The sequence below is a fragment of the Macaca mulatta genome, chromosome 15 (assembly GCF_049350105.2).
Source record: "Macaca mulatta isolate MMU2019108-1 chromosome 15, T2T-MMU8v2.0, whole genome shotgun sequence".
Taxonomy (NCBI): domain Eukaryota; kingdom Metazoa; phylum Chordata; class Mammalia; order Primates; family Cercopithecidae; genus Macaca; species Macaca mulatta.
The window spans coordinates 98,514,361-98,534,952 of NC_133420.1; the positions used below are offsets into that span (position 1 = coordinate 98,514,361).

The 20,592-nt window shown below is 43.2% G+C and overlaps 1 protein-coding gene across 3 annotated transcripts in view; it reads right to left on the reverse strand.

Annotated features, from left to right (window-relative positions):
- The window catches only part of DMRT1 (doublesex and mab-3 related transcription factor 1), a 128,672-nt gene that overhangs the window by 40,161 nt on the left and 67,919 nt on the right, over positions 1 to 20,592 (reverse strand). For 2 of the 3 annotated variants that reach the window (XM_015117825.3, XM_077966160.1), the window contains exon 4: positions 14,220 to 14,364. In XM_015117825.3, coding sequence (XP_014973311.2) covers positions 14,220 to 14,364 — 145 coding nt within the window. Of the gene's footprint in view, positions 1 to 14,219; positions 14,368 to 20,592 lie in introns of all 3 variants that reach the window. The other variant, XM_015117824.3, reaches the window with a different exon arrangement.

The window sequence follows — 20,592 nt, forward strand, 5'->3', positions numbered from 1 at the left end:
GAGGAAGACTTCAACCAGGTCTTGAATAAGGTCAAGACGGCTGAGCACACAGCTACTCCATCCCACGCCCTACAGAGGCACAGGAGCAAGGCTGTTCTGCAGACAGGAAGGGAAGGGAGGTGTCCCTCAGACTGCTGACTTTCCGCTATCACTGCAGCCACACCTTCTCTCATGGTTCAGCTCCCAGAGCATTATGCGAGGCCCAGACACTAACTGTCACTCAACGAATTTCTCACTTGTTTACTGACGGAGCCATGAGTTTACATCCCGGGGGGATTTAAGGAAAGAGACACTGAGGAACTGGCCCTGCAGAAGAGCTTTAAGAGTCACCGTTTGGCCTGGCACAACCAAGCGGACAATGGAACAAAATGCATGAAAAGTATAAATTTCCATTTTCATTCTGAACAGCAGTGGATTAACTTTCATTTACCATATACCAATGTGTCTAGCCTATAAAATAGAAAGAAAGAAATAATAGGCCGGGCGCGGTGGCTCATGCCTGTAATCCCAGCGCTTTGGGAGGCCGAGAGGTCAGGAGATCGAGATCATCCTGGCTAATACAGTGAAACCCCATCTCTACTAAAAATACAAAAAAAAAAAAAAAAAAAAATTAGCCGGGCATGGTGGCAGGCACCCGTAGTCCCAACTACTCGGGAGGCTGAGGCAGGAGAATGGCATGAGCCCAGGAGGCGGAGCTTGCAATGAGCTGAGATCATGCCACTGCACTCCCAGCCTGGGTGACAGAGCGAGACTCCATCAAAAAAAAAAAAAAGAAAAGAAAAGAAAGAAAGAAAATTCTTTTGACCTTTCTGGACCTATGTATCACCCAAACAGAAGAAATAATATGTTAACATGTTCAAGGATAAACTACAATCCAGAAACTTTTCACCAAAAATTACTAAACAACATCAACCGAAATAAGACCTTTCCAAGCATGATCAGCATTGCCCTCTTGTACTATTTTTGTAGAAATAAAAATGATACTCCGGAGGCTAAGGCAGGAGGATCACTTGAGCCTAGGAGCTGGAGTCCAGCCTGGGCAACATAGTGAGATCCTCATCTCAAAAAAAGAAAAAAGCTGAAACCACCCTTAGAATTGCTGAACATGCTTAGAGAAGGTACTGTGCTCCTCTGTGGACTTTCCATTTTTGCCTTCTATCCCAGGGTGTTTCAGAGAAGACACAGATGAAGTACAAGGTTGTCAGATTTAGAAAATAAAAATACAGGATGCTGAATTAAATTTAGGCCAGGGATAGTGACTCATGCCTATAATCCTAACACTTTAGGAGGGTGAGGCAGGTAGATCACTTGAGATCAGGAGTTTGAGACCAGCCTGGCCAACATAGCGAAACCCCATCTGTACTAAAAATACAAAAAATTAGCCAGGCTTGGTAGCATGCGCCTGTAGTCCCAGCTACTCAGGAGGGTGAGGCACAAGAATCTCTTGAACCTGGGAGGTGGAGGTTGCAGTGAGCCAAGATCACACCACTGCACTCCAGCCAGGGCAACAGAGACTGTCTCCAAAAATAAATAAATAAATAAAAATAAATAAATAAAATTTAAATTTCAGAAACAATTCTTAGTAGAATAAAATATTCATATAACATGCTTATACTAAACATTTGTTGTTGTACATCTTAAACTTAAATTTAACAGAGTGTCCTATATTTTATCGCGAAATCTTAATAAAGTGATTGCACGTGTTGGGCCGACCACCCTGGCAAAAACAAACTACTGGGCTGATTTGGGGATAATCTCTCCTTCTCCAGGAGTCAAAGCCAATGGAAAGCTTCTGGCTCCTCTACTGCCCCTAGAGGTCAAGTGCCATACACCTGTGATTGTTTCCTTTGCTGCCTTAGGAAGCTCAGACCGGGCTGAGGTTAATCATCTCTAGTAAGAAGACACTGCAACTAAGAGGCAGAGGGTATGGCTGGGAAGGATATGTTAACCTCTGCATTTCAAGTGAGGAAATCCCTAACCCAGATTTTATGCAAGTATACAAGGGGGAGAGGTACTGGATTTAATGTAGAGCCAGGTGTTTAAAGACCACAAAATGATTCTCTAACAATCCTGCTACACTTAACAGAGAATTTTAAAATATGTGTGTTAAGCAGATGATCATGAGACTGCAGAGCCGGCTGTTGTCTCTGAATATTATTTTTTTATGGACCTCATTTTTAATATTGGCATTTTTAGCGTGAATGTAAATAAACCTGATCATGCAATAAATTCAGTGTGCTCTTTTATTTTGCAGATTTAAGCTAAAACACCATCAATCTCTTGGAAGCAGCATCTTTCAGTATAACACTAGGCAGCACTAGGATTTTGATACCCACTAAAAAAATTAATAAAGAAACCACTGACTTCACAGACCTCCCCAAGCAGATGTGCTCAACAGGACAGGCAAGATGCTCCACAATGGGTGGCAACAGTTGTATGGGTTTCTCCTCTTTGCCCTCCTATCAAAGGGGCATTCCAATGTACCACAATACTCTCAGGAAAAAGTGTTCCAAGTTTTCGTAAGAAAGGATGGCAAATATGATCGCTTCACACACAGCAAAATCAAAGGTGCTTCTAAACTGAAATAACCATCTACTCTAGTTCCCCCTGAAGATTCCATTTATGCCAATTTCAATGGACAACAGTTTGGAAGGTACATAAAATCTGCTCACCATTCTTTACACCAGGAAGCGCATTTGGAACCTGACCTCAGCATCTATTGTATACCCTGTGTATATGGGCAAGATGGGAAGTATATGCCTATATATAAATATAAATACATATAAAGCTAACTTTCAGTGTTCAGAAAACAAAAGCTATCCCCATATAACAGCCAAATTCTGACATAACTCAATTTGGACACCTCATCTGGTGTGCACTGCACTCATTCCTAGTGTAAACCCCACCGCGCCGGGCAATGATATACTGTAATGTCACATCGCAATCTGGATTTACTATAAAGGGCCGCTGACGAGCTTCAAAGCAGTAAACATTGCAGCGAGGTGTATTTCACACTGAGCTGGTTTTTATGAAGAACACTTCACCGCCCAGGCACGGCACCTGGATGATGAATGGTGAAAGATGCATGACAAGCTTCATCATTGTTTGTAAATCTTAACTGTTCCTGCTCACTAACTCTGGAGGCAATTTTCAAAGACAGCGGCCGACAGAAGGACAGCACAGCTTTCCTGAAGGTTATTCAAGTTGTACTTGGCCTGGGCCGTGCCTCTGAAGAGGCAAGCAGGGAAAATAAACTCCAGAAGTACTCCACACCATCCCTGAAAAAAATCGCTAGGGCCCTGTGGATTCAGGTCAGATTCAAATGAGGAAATCTTATGAGTGATGATGCTGGAAGCTCTAACCCAACTGGCTACTGTCACATCCAAGGAGGGCCCAACAGACACACACCAGTTCTCCAGGATGTTTAAATACAAATGGTCTCTAAATGAGTAACAGAAACTGGCCAACTTGATTTGTGATGTGCCCACAAGAGAATTGGGTCCCTCTACTGAGCAGGCAGGTAGGGAACTCACTGTCACACCTGAATCCCATGAAGATAACATCAGCATTGAAAACACTGACAAACAATGTTTTCTAGTAATTGTGTTCAACCTGGCTATGTCAGAGCATTTAGGAATTTCTAAAATGTAGTTTCCAGAGCTTCTCTCTCTCTCTCTCTCTCTCTCTCTCTCTCTCTCTCTCTGTATCTTCTCTAGGCTGCAATTTTTAGCCACAATGAACTGAATCTATAGCTTTTAAAGAATAAATTAAAGATGTAAAAGCAATCTCATGATAAGCTACTGACAGACTAGATGAAGATTAAATAACATCTTCCTCAAAAATTATCTGAGGAAAACTGCCAGGCCTGTTAGTCACAGTAATTTAACAATAAAATAACAAGTAGAATATGTAATCACTTAACAGCTGATGCCCACAGGGAAAAAAGAGAATAAATATTTTTGAAAGTAGTTCATTGTGTTTCTATTTGCACTTATGATTTCAAAGCTAATCACTAGTCATTTAACTTTGTGATTTCTGCCCTTATCAAATATTAACCCTTCCACTTGACTCTCTCTTATTAAATAAAAGGAAAATTCAAATATAACCACAAAATTAAAAGTGACTTTACTGTGCTCATAAAAGTATCTTAAAGTTTATACTGAGCTTTGGGAATAGCCATGTAAAGAGAAATACCACACCTGATATGCCGAAGGGTTTCAGTTTGCTTTTGAGTTTTTAACTATGACACAAATGTGCTACACAAAGACACCCCCAGATGGGGGCATTTCTGCCTAAGGCATGTGCTAACAGAGCAGGTTTTGGAATCTCATCATTACAGCTAAAGAAATTGCATCCATGCCTTTAGTCCCTGCAAACAGAATATTCCCAAGTGCATTCTCAACCCCAATCACAGCCCATTTCCTTAAAAATACTTAAGACAGGAGGGTGCTTGACTGTAGCCCAGTGAGGCCTTAGATAAACGGCATCATCACTGAGTTTCAGTTCCCCCATGTGCCACACGGGAACAGGACCCCTCCTTTCCCCCACCTAACAGGCATTGTCTCTCTGCTTCAATATCCTCATCTGTAAAATGGGGATAATAGCATTATTCAGAGAATTAAATGAGTTACACACAGAGTGGTCAGACATTGTCTTACAGACACTGGAGGAGCTAGACATGTGTTTGTAAGAGAAGAAAAAGAAAAGGAAGGAAATGAACAGAAAAACACAGGATATACTAGACAAAAGAGCGCCCAGGAAAATGATTCAGGATCTGAGTTCGTAGGCTGGCTCCTCCTCTTAAACACTAGCAACAAGGCTTAGAGGAAGTCACGGCACTCTGCCTGCACACCCACCCTCTGCTAAGTGTGAATACGGAATAAGCACCTCTGACCCTCTGGCGGGGCTGCATTCTTAATCAAAATACCAGTCGCATATAAAGAACTAAGTCCCTAAAATTCAAGTTTTCCAAAGGGAAGATTCTACACGGCATATATCCAAGATGTCTGTGGCCTGGGGACAGTACCCCATGTTTGTTGGTGTCTGATTTATTTCACCGAATGCCTCACTGGAATACCCAACTCCAGGTAGATGAGGAATGAACAGAAAAGATTCCACAGTTGGTTTCTTACTCATTTAAGAAACGACAAACCATCCCGGCGGTCATCTGAGAACACTGCACAATGGCAGGCACCTGGAGGAGTACAAAGCTGACCCTCCGTGTGGGCACACACCCTGATAATTCTTGCTAACGTGCTGCGCTGAATGGACCTTATCCTTACATGCGTGAGTCTGACCTCCCTGAGGTAGGCCCCTGGGCAGTGCCTGCTATTTCCAGACTACAGCCTGGAGGAGGTCTTGTCAAAGACAGGACACATTAGGAGCCCCACGGCTCTCAATCTTGCCCACAGTTTGCCTTGTGGGGTGCTCTTTATATGGAGAAAGAGAAAGATTTGAAGGAAAGACAGAAATCTGCTTGTCCTCATCCAACAGCATGTCAGCTTGCTTCTGTACTATCCTTTAGGCATAAAGGGACCTGCTGGTGTTCTTCACATTCCCTGTAAAGCACCGGTGTGTTTTACTCAGCAAACATATCATAAGTGTAATATATTAAAAATACATCTTTAAAGCTGCCATTTCCAAATGTTTATTATCTGTTTAAAATTAGTATGCTCCATCTTCCTCACTCTGCAGACCATGATGTCTAGCTAATTTCAAGAATCATGATACACATACGCTTAGCCCTCCTTAATGATAGTAATCATTTTCATCTGTACAGCCCACTGCCAGGCACCTGCTGAAATAGAAAGATACATAAGCCATGGTAAAAGGTCTACATACAAGAATATGAGAGTTGACAGATTCTGCCATACTTTTACATAATTCCTTATGTGATCCATATATATAAAAATAGATACATCTGTTATTATTGTTTTCCACTTTTCAGATGTAACTGAAGCTCTAAGGGATTGATCAGGCCAGGCGCAGAGGCTCACGTCTGTAATCCCAGCACTGTGGGAGGTTGAGGTGGGCAGATCACTTGAGGTCAGGAGTTCGAGACTAGCCTGGCCGACATGGAGAAACCCCATCTCTACTAAAAATCCAGAAGTTAGCTGAGTGTGGTGGTGCACACCTGTAATCCCAGCTACTCAGGAGGCTGAGGTAGGAGAATTGCTTGAACCTGGGAAGCAGAGGTTGCAGTGAGCCGAGATCATGCCATTGCACTCCAGCCTGGGAGATAGAGTGAGACTCCATGTTAAAAAAAAAAAAAAAAAAAAAGAGAGAGAGAGATTGATCATCTTATTACTGGCTCCAGAGCTGGGGACCTGAGCAAGACCTCGTCTCGTGGGATAGCTCCAACGCCCTTCCATTCACTGGCCTTGTTGCCACTGAAAGCTCCACTTACTTCTCTGTTCCAAGTTAATGCTGAGAACAAAATGGTCACGTAAGGAAAATAGATTTACCTACAAAGTTCTCTTTTCTTTGAAATTTAGCAAATAATAAGTCATTTCTAAAGTGTCAAGTTTAAATTAAACTCAACATTTTCTAAACGTTGCATAAAACACATTCAGCTTTCCTTAAAGCAGAGAAAGACACGGGTTGATGTTTTTCCCTCCTACTGGCTGAGAAATACAGCTCAGGGCAGGATGCACAACAACAAACACAGCCCTCCGAGTCCTTGCCCCACTGTCCTTCGTGCCAGAGCCAAACTCCACAACATGTCGAAAGCATCATTTTCCCTTACAAGAAGAGCTATGTGAAGTGCCCACACAGCCCTCGCAGGAAAAACTGGGGAAAGTCATGATAACACCTGCCATCTTTTACCTGCATTTTGTGATTATTGAGCTTGTTTGCACATCAGACACCATTTCATCCTCACAATACTGGCGTGGCCTCCACAGAGCCAACGTCCTCACCCTCTCTCAGCAGGTAGGGAAACCGAGGCTCTCAGGAAAGCATCTGGTACTGCCACATAACCTGCTAAGTCAGGGGTCCCATTTAGATTCCACATACAGAATTCTCTACCACCCCACATGGCCACTTGTCGCAGAATGTCGCCTCACCTCACATAAAGGGCACCTTTGGCATTCTGGATCAAGAGCAAGTAGATCTGAGGGTGCTCCCAACAGAGGGAAGAACCTCAGTGTTCTCACCCACAAACTGGGGAGGTGCAGCCAGATGACCTTCCCTAAAAGTCCAACTCTGACGTGCAGCATTAAGCAAGTCCACTCCCTGAGGTGCAAGCTACCCATTTTGCCTGCAGTCCTGGTCATCATCAAGGACAGGCCTATGGTTATCAGTGAAATCAGGCACTGCTAGACTCCCCAGTCCACGGCATTGTTAATGCCAAATGGATTCGAAGAGTCGTATTTGGGAGCAGAGAGGCTTCTGCAAGCTGCTCACACATCACAGAGGAGCATGAAGCCTTCACCTGCATGGAGCCCGTCACTGCCGGTGGCCATCTGACCTTTGGGTAAAATGTAGATGCTCTGCACTCGCTTCACGGAGCTGCTGAGAGCCTCTGTGTGTTACATGAGTAATACATGAACACTCCATGATCTGTAAGAAGCACCTCAAATGTTTCTTCCTCCTGAAAAGAGTGCAGCTTGGATATGAAGGAAGGCTGAGGTTGCACGGGAGGCTGCCACTCTGAGTCGGAACCAAAAGAAATAAGGCACCATTTCTTTTTTTTTTTTTTTTTTGAGACGAAGTCTTGCTCTGTCTCTCACGCTGGAGTGCAGTGGCGCGATCTCAGCTCACTGCAAGCTCCGCCTCCCAGGTTCAAGCCATTCTCCTGGAAATAAGGCACCATTTCTAACTTTTAAACCGAGATCACAAAATAAATAGACAAACATATCTAAGTGGATTACCTTCACCATCTGAAACCTAAACCTTTTTGCAGATGTTGGCCAACCATGTACTCCAGCAACCTATACTCAAGAATTCAACATGCAGAGAACGATGTCTGTTCTCAGATGTGCAGTGCCACCCACCTCTAGACAGAGGTGCATCTGTTAAAACAGAGGGGCTTGCTGTGGAGGTGTCTCTTCATCCCCAGTTGGGGAAGCATCATTTCAAAGCCGTTCCCACTGTCACTTCCCGAACAGCTTGCATCTGTTACTATGAAGCGGCCACACTCAGATAAGCCAACCCTCCATGTGAGCACTAGACAAGTGATCTTCAAACAGTCTATGGAGGGGGAGGAGCCTGCTTTAATTTTTTTTTTTTTTTCTTTCAGTTTCCAACGCACTGTGGTCTGGTACTTTGGCAAAATACAATAAAAATGAATGACTAGAGCCCCCCCAAACTTTTTTCTTGACCAGGTACGGTGGCTTACACCTATAATCCCAGCATTTTAGGAGGCTGAGGTGGGAGGATCGCATGAGCCCAGGAGTTCAAGACCAGCCTGGGCAATATGGCAAAACTCTGTCTCTACAAAAAAAAAAAAGAAAGAAAGAAAGAAAGAAATTAGCTGGGCATTGTGGTGCTCACCTGTAGTCCTAGCTACCCAGGAGGCTGAGGTGGGAGGATCACTTGAGCCTGGGAGGTTGAGGCTATAGTGAGCTATGACTGCACCCCTGCACGCTTGCCTGTGCTACAAAGCTGGAGGGCTGTGTCGTGATGCAGTGCTGGATGCAGTGTGGGTCTCAGGGTCCCGCTCTGTCACCCAGGCTGGAGTGCAACGGTGTGATTATAGCTCACTGCAGCCTGAAAACCCCTGGGCTCCAGCGATCTTCCTGCCTCACCCTCCCAAGTAGTCAAGTACTCAGAACTAGAGGCGCGTGCCACCAAACCCAGCTAATTTTTTTTTTTTAATTTTTTTTTTAGAGATGGGGTCTCACTATGTTGCTCAGGCTGGAAACTATTTTTTTTAAATAGAAAACAAGTGTTGGCAAGGATGTGGCGAAATTGGAACCCTCATATATTATGGTAAGAATGTAAAACGGGCCGGGCGCGGTGGCTCAAGCCTGTAATCCCAGCACTTTGGGAGGCCGAGACGGGCGGATCACGAGGTCAGGAGATCGAGACCATCCTGGCGAACACGGTGAAACCCCGTCTCTACTAAAAAAATACAAAAAACTAGCCGGGCGAGGTGGCGGGCGCCTGTAGTCCCAGCTACACAGGAGGCTGAGGCAGGAGAATGGCGTAAACCCGGGAGGCGGAGCTTGCAGTGAGCTGAGATCCGGCCACTGCGCTCCAGCCCCGGCGACAGAGCGAGACTCCGTCTCAAAAAAAAAAAAAAAAAGAATGTAAAACGATGCAGCTGCTGTGAAAAAGAGTAACGTGTTCCTCAAAAATTAAATACAGACTTACCATAGGACCCAGCAATTCCACTTCTAGGCATATACCCAGAAGAAGTGAAATCAGACATTCAAACAAAGACTGGTACACAAACGTTCAAAGCAGCACCATTCACATTAGCCAAAAGGCGGAAACAACCCAATATCCGATGAATGGCTGAACAAAATGTGATCTCTCCATCCATACCATGGAATGATACTGAGCCACAAACAGGAATGAAATACTCATCTCTATGACAGTGTAGCTGAATCACGAAAACATTTAAGTTAAGCGAAGCAAGACACAAAAGGCTACATATTATGAGATTCCATTCCAGAACAGGCAAATCCATAGAGACAGAAAGCAGATTAGTGATTACCAGGGGGCTGGAGGAGGGAAGATGGGGGGTTTCCTTTTGGGGTGATGAAAGTGCCTTGGAACCAGATAGAGGTAACGGTTGCCCAACTCTGTGAATGTACCAAATGCCACTGAATTGGACACTTTAATTATGGTTAATCATGTTAGGTGGATTTCACCTCAATTAAAAACAGACTACTAGAAAAAAGAAAGACAAAAAATATAAGCCCCAATATTTTATTAGACTCAACAGACAAAACTGCTCTATCAAATTGCTGTAAAGTTTGTTTCCTCTCTATTTCTCATCGCCCCTCTTAGACAAGTAACAAAGCACCCCCAGACCCACATCAGACCATGGTCCCCACTCTGCAGACCCTTGGATCCCACCCCACCTGGCTTGCTCAGGGTCACCCCTACAGCAATTGTGACCCCACGCACTCTGTGTATCCACAAATTCTTCCTCTATTGGGATCACCTCACCAGCATACAAGCCTATTATAAAATCTCTCTTCTTTAAAGAAAGAGCCAAGGCCCTTCCTTGAACTCACTTCCCCACAGGTTGATGCCCCATCCCACTATTCCTCTTACAGCAAAACTCCTGAAGAGCTGCCTATACTCACTGCCCCAGTTCTTCTCTCCCATGCACTCCTGAATACGCAGGCAGGCTTTGGTTCTCACCTCCCTCCAAAGTGGCCACTAAGAAGTTCATTGATCACTTCCAACTTGCAACAGCCGATGGTCGATTCCAGTCCTCATCTCATTTGACCTATCAGCACTCTTTGGCTCTCATTAAAATCCTTTAATTTGGCTTCTAAGGCACCACTCACCCACAGTTTCTAAGGCACCACTCACCCACAGTTTCCCTCCTGTCTCACAGGCTGCTCCTCTTCCCTCTTTTCTTTGCTAGTCCTCCTCATCTACAGGGCCATAAACATTGGAGACATGCAGGGCTCAGTCCTTGGTCCTTTATTCTACACCTACATTCATCTCTCCAAATGATCTCATCACATTGACTTCAAATAACACCTATGCACTGAACCCCCAAATCTTCATCTCCAGCAGAGATATTTCCCCTCCACCACAGACTCCACACATCCAACTCCTAATCAACAATCCACTTGGGTGGTTCATGGACATCTCAAACTTAACACATGCAAAGTTAAACTCGTAATGCACACAAACTTGTTTCTCCTATAGTCTTCTTTACCTCGATAATTGGAAACTCCAATCTTCCATTTGGTCAGGTCAAAAATTAAGGAGTCATCCTTTGCTCCTCTCTTCCTGTCCAATCCAAAGCCCAACAGCAAATCTTGTTGGTTCTATCTTCAAAATATATCCAGAATTCAACCACCCATTATCACCACCACGCTCCCACCCTCACTCAGCCACCATCTTCTTTTGCCAGAATTACTGCCATCACCTGCTAATTGGCCTCTCAGCTTCCACTCTTGCATCCCTATAGTCTATAAGAAAACAGTCATTAGGGTGATCATTTAAAAGCACAAGACAGACAAATCACCCTGTGCTTGAACCCTCCTATGGCTCCCCATCTCACTTGAAATAAAAGTCTAATTGTTGCAATAGCTTACAAACACCAGCACGATCTGACTCCACCATCTCTCTGACCTACCCACTTAACATTTTTCAGGATAAGGAAAGAAGGAATGGCTCCTATCCTTTTACAAAAAAAGCATTAAAAAGCAGTAACATGACAAAAAGAAAACGTTCCCTGTAAAATTCCCCCCAACCCCCTGCCCAACATTCAATTTTTTTCATGTTGCCAGCTTTAGCAAATCCAGAGGAAGACATTGCACTTGGACTCATTTTTTTAGATAGAGAAGCTAAGCTTAAATTTATTTTTAAAGAAACTGAAGAAACATGGATTTGATGGACAAATTTATACCTGAATAAGACTTTAAAGACACTAAACCTACTGAAAACACTCTTTCAAGTGATTTAGAAATCCCTATTTAGAATAAATAATAACTTATGTATTAACACAATCAACCAAAAGAACTTAAACTTGATGGATCTGCTAAATGTAACTGGTTATGAGCCAGCCTTTGCCAATATCTCACAAATGAATATACTGATGTCCGCATCCCCACCCATCATTTCCTCTCTCTAGCCTCAGCCCTGCCTCCCAGAAGGGCTAACATGCTCTCAAAGAACTCCCCACTGTGTCAATGCTGATAAAACTGAGGATCCAGTGTCCCATGAGATGATCTTTGAGGTGTCCTTACTGACCTCCAAACACAATACTTCCTTTACCTTCCCACTTGCTTTGTAAAAATTCATGCAATATTTAAAAACCCAAAACAGCTCACATTTGGAAGACATTAAGCCACACTTCTTTTAAAACTTAGCTGGGATTTTGATTTTCTACATATTTGTACACTCCTTCTCAAAGATAATTCCAAAGTAGATAGTGCTGAGATTTTACTGTAGTTCTTCCCGGCTCTCGTTTCTGAAGCTTGAGCCTCCTACTTAACTGTTAGTGGGTTAGCAGGGTACCAGGAATTTAAGCCTGGGGTCTCCTGACACACTACTCTTTCAAATAAACACATGGCCAGAAAAGTTGTAAGAAACTGTAGGTGGTGTTCACCTATTCTTCTTCCCCTACGAGCGCTGGTACGGCTGGTCTTTTTCTTTCCTGGACTGTAACCTCTTTCCTTCTGAGTCGCTTCCTTTTCTGCCATAAATTCAAATGCCTACTGCTCCTCTCCAAATTCACTCCTCTCTGCTCTAATAAATTGCCTCTTATATTTTTGTCTTACTGCCTTGCTCTGAATTTACACCTTTGTCTCAAGAATGCCAACGCTTCTAAAAATATTCCATTATTCCTGGAGTAAGAAACGCAGGCAATTTCTTCCTGAAAGTGGGTTTCATTCTTCTTTGTATAAACAAATGTTCCTTTAACTGCTTCATCCCCAAATTGTGCAGAGGCTCCATCAGACAAGCCAGTTAGGACTCTGACCTTTCATGCTTGCACTCCCTTACAGGGCAAGCTGGGTTAAAAATAATACCAGATTCCTCTGGGAGGCCGAGATGGGCGGATTATGAGGTCAGGAGATCGAGACCATCCTGGCTAACACGGTGAAACCCCGTCTCTACTAAAAAAATACAAAAAAAAAAAAAAAAAAAAAAAAAAACTAGCCGGGCGAGGTGGCAGGCTCCTGTAGTCCCAGCTACTCGGGAGGCTGAGGCAGGAGAATGGCGTGAACCCGGGAGGCGGAACTTGCAGTGAGCCGAGATCCGGCCACTGCACTCCAGCCCGGGCGACAGAGTGAGACTCCGTCTCAAAAAAAAAAAAAAAAGAAAATAATAATAATACCAGATTCATTCATTCACTCAACCAATAAATAACAAATAAAAGGCATTATAGCAGGTAAGAAGGTATAGAAAATGTGTTGTTTGTCCTTAGGGAGCTTATAAACAAATACATAGACTCAAAAGCAGTATGAAAGAAGGACCTATGGGCACATATTATATAGTATGAATACTTAAAAAACAGAGTTCTGCTTGTCCACTCCCAATAGAAAGTAATTCTTAATAAAAGTGAAACTTCAATCAACAATGTGTGCTTCCACCTCTCTGCAGCTCAAACTATATAGGCTCCCGTGACCTATATATTTCATATTAATAGAAGTCCTTTATTTTATGTTAATATCGTAAATAAAGCATACCTTGTCAAGCTATTTTAGACTTTATGGCTCTGAATTTGGAAATCAAAGCATGGTTCTGATTCTCATTCTCTAAGTTCTCTAGAGAGTCAAGTTATTTAGAAAATGAACATATCCATTTACTTAGTACAGAGTAAGTTCTCCTAGATTGGTTTCTCTTCCAAGACACTCACTACTGCCCTGATATCCACTTACTGCCTATTGTGTATGTTTCTCACTTTCCTACATCAAAAGAGGATACTTAACTATAAAGAACTTAAACAAGGGATCTGCAAACGCAGCAGCTGTAAAGACCTGCCTCTCACCACAGTGAAAATGCTGGGGGATGTTAAAATTGAAGTTGAGGAACTATGTATTTCAAAGTGTTTTGATTCATTTAACAGTCATTTTTTATTTCAAAGCCATTATATCAGAGTTATTTGCATTGCTACTGCATAAACTCTGAGATCTATTGTATTCAAAAATGTTTTATTATGTTATTTTCCCCCAAAAGATGAATATGCCTTCAATTTTAAAATGAAAGTCTTTGGGAAATGAGTTTTCAATATACAGAAACTCACTTCACAAAAAATACCAGGTCTTGAACCACATTTAAAGTGCCCCTGTATTTCATATTGATCTCTATAAAATACATTTTTAGCTTCCAAAGGGGAGTCTCTCATCTTACTCCTGTCACTCTAAGAATCCAGAAAGGAAAAAAAAACATGGTATTAAGAATCAAGCAAAGCAAAGTCATTTTATAACTAAATTCTTTAAAGGATACTTATCCAGGCTTCACACAGCAATAAACTTTCCAACAATTACTAACAGCTAAGCCATTAGAGACAGCTAATGACCCAGTACTGGATAGCCATCCTCTCTCAACCCCAAATCCAGTCTGTATGACCAGATACCTACCGCTCGCCCTGGCTTCCGGGTAAGAGGGCGCATCCTCGAAAGTGAAGAACTGGGGCACGCTCTGGCCCAGGTAAGAGGGAGGCGGGTAGTAAGAATGCATCCTGTACTGGGAGCTCATTGCATGGCGGTTCTCCATGTTCTTCATCTGCTTAAAAAAAAAAGAAGAAATATATTGAGACCAACATTGTATGTCACAACTAGTACAATAATTACCTAATTCTTTAAAATAAGGTAACAGGCTGGGCACAGTGGCTCATGCCTATATTCCCAACACCTTGGGAGGCCAGGGTGGGAGGATCACTTGAGCCCAGGAGCTCAAGACCAGCCAAGGCAACACAGTGAAACCTCTTTTCTACATAAAAATCAAAAAATTGGCTGGGTGTGATAGTGCACAAGTGAGATCTCAGCTCAGGAGGCTGAGGTGGGAAGATCACTTGAACCCAGGAGTTTGAGGCTGCAGTGAGCCATGATTGCTTGCACTACTGCACCCCAGCCTGGGCAACAGAGCAAGATCCTGTCTCAAAAAAAAAAAAAGCAAATTAAGGGAATGGCCTATTTAAGTTGGAAGTGGCCTCAGCCATGAGCACGCTCCTCCAATGTACTGGGCCTAGAACTATGATGGTGCCTTTATATCTTAAGGTCCCCTCTAAAGCACCCCTGAAATTCCTTCTGGTCATTTGGTGCTCGATTAACCAGTATAAAAGAGAACAGGGTGGTGGAGAGGGGACAGTGCTGCTTAGGAGACAACACAATCTGCTGTAACACTAACACATTTGTTTGAACGGGAGCAAGTTATCAGACCTCTTCCCATGTTTCTTCATGTGTAAAACTGGCATTTCATCTTGGTTACCTTACAGAGTTCATATGAGGAGAGTATTTAAAAAGACTGTAGGCTGGGTGCAGTGGCTCACACCTGTAATCCCAGCACTTTGGGAGGCCGAGATGGGTGGATCACGAGGTCAGGAGATCGAGACCATCCTGGCTAACACGGTGTGGTGTTAGCCAGGGTGTGGTGGCGGGCGGCTGTGGTCTCAGCTACTGGGGAGGCTGAGGCAGGAGAATGGTGTAAACCCAGGAGGCGGAGCTTGTAGTGAGCCAAGATAGCGCCACTGCACTCCAGCCTGGGGGACAGAGCAAGACTCTGTCTCCAAAAAAAAAAAAGACTGTAAAACAACACGCAAACCATGTGTAATGGGAAGCTGTGGACATCAGCACGATGCCATGCTGGATCCTGTTACTCACTGTCTATTCCCAGCTCCTTCTGTGCTGTTCCCTGCAGCAAGGAACAGGAGTCTGAGATCTGAATTCTGGAGGCGATTTGGATTCTGCTAACTGGACACATGAAGCAGAGCGAAACTGGGAAGGCAGTAAGGAGGCACAAGCGCCCCTCCAGCAGCAGTGGCAGCTGCACGTGAGCTCAGCAGTCATTCACTTTTTTCTGGCAACCAGATCCTGCCTTTAGGTCCATGAGATAGCTTTTATGTAAGAAGCAGTTCATTCCCTGTGGCTTCCTGACTCTTATTCAAAGCCAAGAAGATATGACCTGATGACTTAGAAAGCGCCCCCCCATTTCCACTTTCCTGGCCAGGTGGATGACTCTGATAGTGTAAGACCCCCTTCCATGCACATCTAGATCCTGGTACAGACACTGAGCTTCCAACTCATGATCTTACCTTTATGGCAACAACAGAGCTGGACTCCAGTTATTTATACAGTTTTTAAAAAATTAAATTTAGATGGTACTCACTTTTAAAATCCAATCTAAGGGAATGTTCAAGATAAACCAGTTCTGTTCAGAAATATGAATAATTTCAAAATAATCTAGAATAATTCAACACCATGTTTTTCAATCAAATATTTTAAGTGCTACTTGAAAAAGAAAATAGGACTAACTTGACAGAGCCTGGTAGTGTAAAACTAGGTACTGGGCTTCCTCATTTTCTATGAACATCTAGATTGTGGACAATTCACCAACTAACGCTGGTCTAAGTGTACTTTGGGTATTATGGTACTGTTTGGTAGAAAGAGCTAAGTCCCTGATTTCCGCCTGATGCTTTGAGCAGCTCGAGGAATTTAGTTTTGATCTCTACTGCTCCCAAGCTCAAATCTATGTTCTCATGAGTGGATTACTTCTTCTGGAGAAGCAAAGAAGACACCATTACAGGTGATTATTTCCTCTCAAGTGAAGTTTACCTGGGCAAGTCCCCTTTGTCCTTTCTGGTTTGTTTTTCTAAAGTATATTAAATGGTGTCTCTTCTAGGCCAATCACTCCGTGTTCACTTTCTACCATTACATTAAATTTTTACTAAATAAACGGTTAAAGAAGCTATACTTGGAAAATAGCAAAAAAGGAAAAACTGGCCACCCCTAATGAGTAAGACCACACGGCAGGAGAGCCCATTAAGAAGCCATTAAACCATTCAAAAGAAAAGGGACAATCGTGGTACCTATTTACTACACATACCCAGTTATCAATTAGAACAGTACAGCATCTTTCAATGATTCCCAGCATCTCTCAATGTGCATACGAATGGCCAGGGGGTCCTGTTAAAATGCAGGTCCTGATGTATAGTTAAGACTGGGGTGGAGGCCAGGCACAGTTACTCACGCCTGTAATCCCAGCACTTTGGGAGGCTGAGGCAGACGGATCACCAGGTCAGGAGATCGAGACCATCCTGGCTAACACGGTGAAACCCCATCTCTACTTAAAAAAATACAAAAAATTAGCCGGGCATGGTGGCAGGTGCCTGTAGTCCCAGCTACTCCGGAGGCTGAGGCAGGAGAATGGTGTGAACCAGGGGGTAGAGCTTGCAGTGAGCTGAGATTGCGCTACTGCACTCCAGCCTGGGCAACACAGCGAGACTCTGTCTCATAAAAAAAGACTGGACTGGAGATGCTGATACTGCTGGTGCCCAGGGACTAGAATAAGTGATCCTTCCTCTCATACTTAGTAACCTCTCACAGCCCACAACCAAAGGAAAACCTTCTAAAAAAATTATTTTTGAGACAGAGTCTCATTCTGTTGCACAGACTGGAGTGCAATGGCACAATTTCGGCTCACTGCAACCTCTGCTTCCTGGGTTCAAGCGATTCTCCTGCCTCAGCCTCCTGAGTAGCTAGACTACAGACGCCTACTCTACAGACCTGCACCACCACTCCCAGCTAATTTTTGTATTTTTAGTAGAAACGGTGTTTCGCCATGTTGCCCTGGCTGGTCTCGAATTCCTGGCCTCAAGTGATCCGCCCGCCTCGGCAACCCAAAGTGCTGAGATTACAAGCGTGAGCCACTGCCCCGGCTTAAAACATTTTTTACCAGCTGTTTACAACCATCCAGGTTCCAGCTGAACTGAAAGAGGGAAAATATGTAAATAGCAATTTTTAATTTTCATTCTTTTTTATTTTTATACAGAAAATTCCCTAGAACTAAAAGTTTTTTTTCAGGGGTCTGCCGCCATCTACAACTGCTGCAGTAGTAAAAACAAACTCAAACACACTTTGAATTGAAAAGCCATTTCTGTCTCCACAGACTTCCTTAAGTCAATTACACAGTCTGAGTAATGAACACTGAATTAGAAGCAAGGTGCCGACGTAAGCCGTAATAGAAATAATGGAGCCTCTCTGCTCTGGGTGCTGAGTTTGTCACATCTACTTCAGGTTTGACAATATCTGCAAGCCAGTCCTTCAAGGCAAATGCTTTTCAATTTTCCCAGGGTACAAGAAAAGTGATAGGATTTGAGCCTAAATGCTCTGCAAAATGCTGGATTTTTTTTTTTTTTAATACTATGAAAGTTTACACAAACCTTCCTTTCAAAATTGTTTGCAAAATGTTACCCGTGAGTCTATAGCAGGGGTCAGCAAACTTTTTATTGTAAATGGTCAAACAGTAAGTATATTTTAGGCAAGCCATACAGTCTCTAGCAATTTGTAAAATGAATGGACATGGCTGTGTTCCAATAAAACTTTATTTGTAAACAGTGGTACTGATTTCTTCTCAAACTTCACTCTCGCTGGAGTAAGGTGAGAAGGGAACCCAGTACTGATACCTGGACTCCACTCAAGAAAATCTGGTTTAACTGCTCTGGGATGTGGCCTGGGCCCTGGGTATTTTCAAAGATCCCAGGTAATTCTAATATGACACCAAGATTGAGAACCAGTGCTCTACAATTACCAACATATCGTCCACATACCTTGGAAGTACGAGATCCCAACAATCCCCTATATTAACTAAAACATGTGAAAGGCTAAACCTGACAAATAGACTGGCTAACTGCTGCCAATCACAATGTATACATTATTTGACAAAAAGACAAAGATGAACAGTAAAATTCCTTTTTTTTAAACTAACGCTTACTGGAAAATAAACACAATTTCAAATCCATTCGTATGCTTATTTATTCCCTTAATTCCTTTTCCATGTTTTCAGAAAGCATGAAATAAAAAGAATTATTAGGAAATAGGAATTTAGTTATTTATACTCAAACATTCACTATCCTTAATGAATCCCCAAGATCACTGAGCTATAAAAGACTTCCAGTAAAAGAAGAAAAAGATACGAAGGGTTAGACTCTATTTGAGGTTACTAGAATGTGAACTGATATGGTTTGGCTCTGCGTCCTCACTCAAATCTCATCTCACACCGTAATCCCCACGTGTCGAAGAACAGACCTGGCAGGCGGTGATTGGATCATGCGGGCGGTTCCCTCGATCTGTTCTGATGATATGGAGGAAGTTCTATTGAGATCGGATGCTTTAAAAGTGTTTGGCAGTTTCCCCTGTTCTCTTTCTCCTCTCTCCTGTGAAGAAGAGAAGGTGCCTACTTCCCCTTCGCTTTCTGCCATGCTACAAGTTTCCTGAGGTCTCCCCAGCCATGCTGAACTGTGAGTTACTTAGACCTCTTTTTTGTTTACAAATTACCCAGTCTCGGGTAGTATCTTTATAGCAGTGTGAGACCAGACTAATACATGAACTTACTGAGGTCATCAGTCACTTCAGCTACATCCACCTCAAAGAATAATCCAGAACAACCCATCCACGTGACAACTTGCTCATAAGAGGACAGTTCTATGTGTTTCTAAGTGCATGTGTAGCCATGTAAACATGACGTTAAAACTGCAATTCATGGATGGGCGTGGTGGCTCACGCCTGTAATCCCAACACTTTGGGAGGCTGAGACGGGTGGATCACCTGAGGTCAGGAGTTCAAGACCAGCCTCACCAACATGGTGAAACCCCATCTCTACTAAATACAAAAAAAATTAGCTGGGTGTGGTGGCAGGTGCCTGTAATCCCAGCTACTTGGGGGGACTGAGGCAGGAGAATTGCTTGAACCCAGGAGGCAGAGGTTGCAGTGAGCTGAGATTGCACTACTGCACTCCAGCCTGGACGACAGAGTGGGACACCGTCTAAAACCAAAAACAAAAACTGCAATTAGCCCAGAAAAGGGCATGGCAGAATGCAATTTCAAACTAAATCACTTCCTGCTCTCTTCTAACTTTAAAAAGAAAATCACAACCCTGCTACTTTTGGCTTAAACAAAATGGGAAAATGACGAAGCCTTTGAAACTCACTTTACTTTAAACCAGTAGTTCTCAACGAGGGGCAGTATGGTCCTCCACGGGGCATCTGGCAACATCTGGAGACGCTTTTGATTGTGACAAGGGGGCAGGGAGTTGATGCTGGCATCTAGTGGTCGAGGTCAGGGATGCTGCTGACTGTTACTACAGCGTAGTGTCCTACAGTTCCCACAGGACACAGATTTACCCAACCCAAGGCCTGAACGGCACCAAGGTGAGAAGCTCACTTTAAACTAACCTAGCACCACCCCTGTGCTCAGTCCCTCACCTCCAGCTAGGAAAAAACAGCTAAGTGCTGCTGAGGGACAAGAGTGGCAAAGAGATTAGAGGAGCCACAGTTTTCCTGAAGGGATATATATTTTTCTCCTTTGTATAATGCCTCCTTGTCTCCTCTCAAGGGTTTTTTTTTTTATTCCTTTAAGCTAAGCAAATAAATAAACCAAGTAAACCCTAAAAACCCAGGATTCCAGTGAATGATGACTACCATTATTATTAGCAGTGGTCACTGGCAAGCAAGAGGCATGTTTTGTATGTTATTACCCATCCAAAGTCTCTGAACCAGAGTACGACCCATGGATAAGAGCTGGCTGGCAGAGGATGCTCATGGTGTTAGTATTAACCTTGCAGGAAACCCAAGACCTTGGAGTTCTGTTTTATTAAATTGTTAAGAATATGCATCACAGTAAATCTGAGCCATCATTTCCTTTTATACATGTTAATCACCCTATTTTATAGTAACAATAATATCTGAAAAAAAAGCATAAAAATGTTTCAGTTCACTTCTTTTTTTAAAACAAAAAT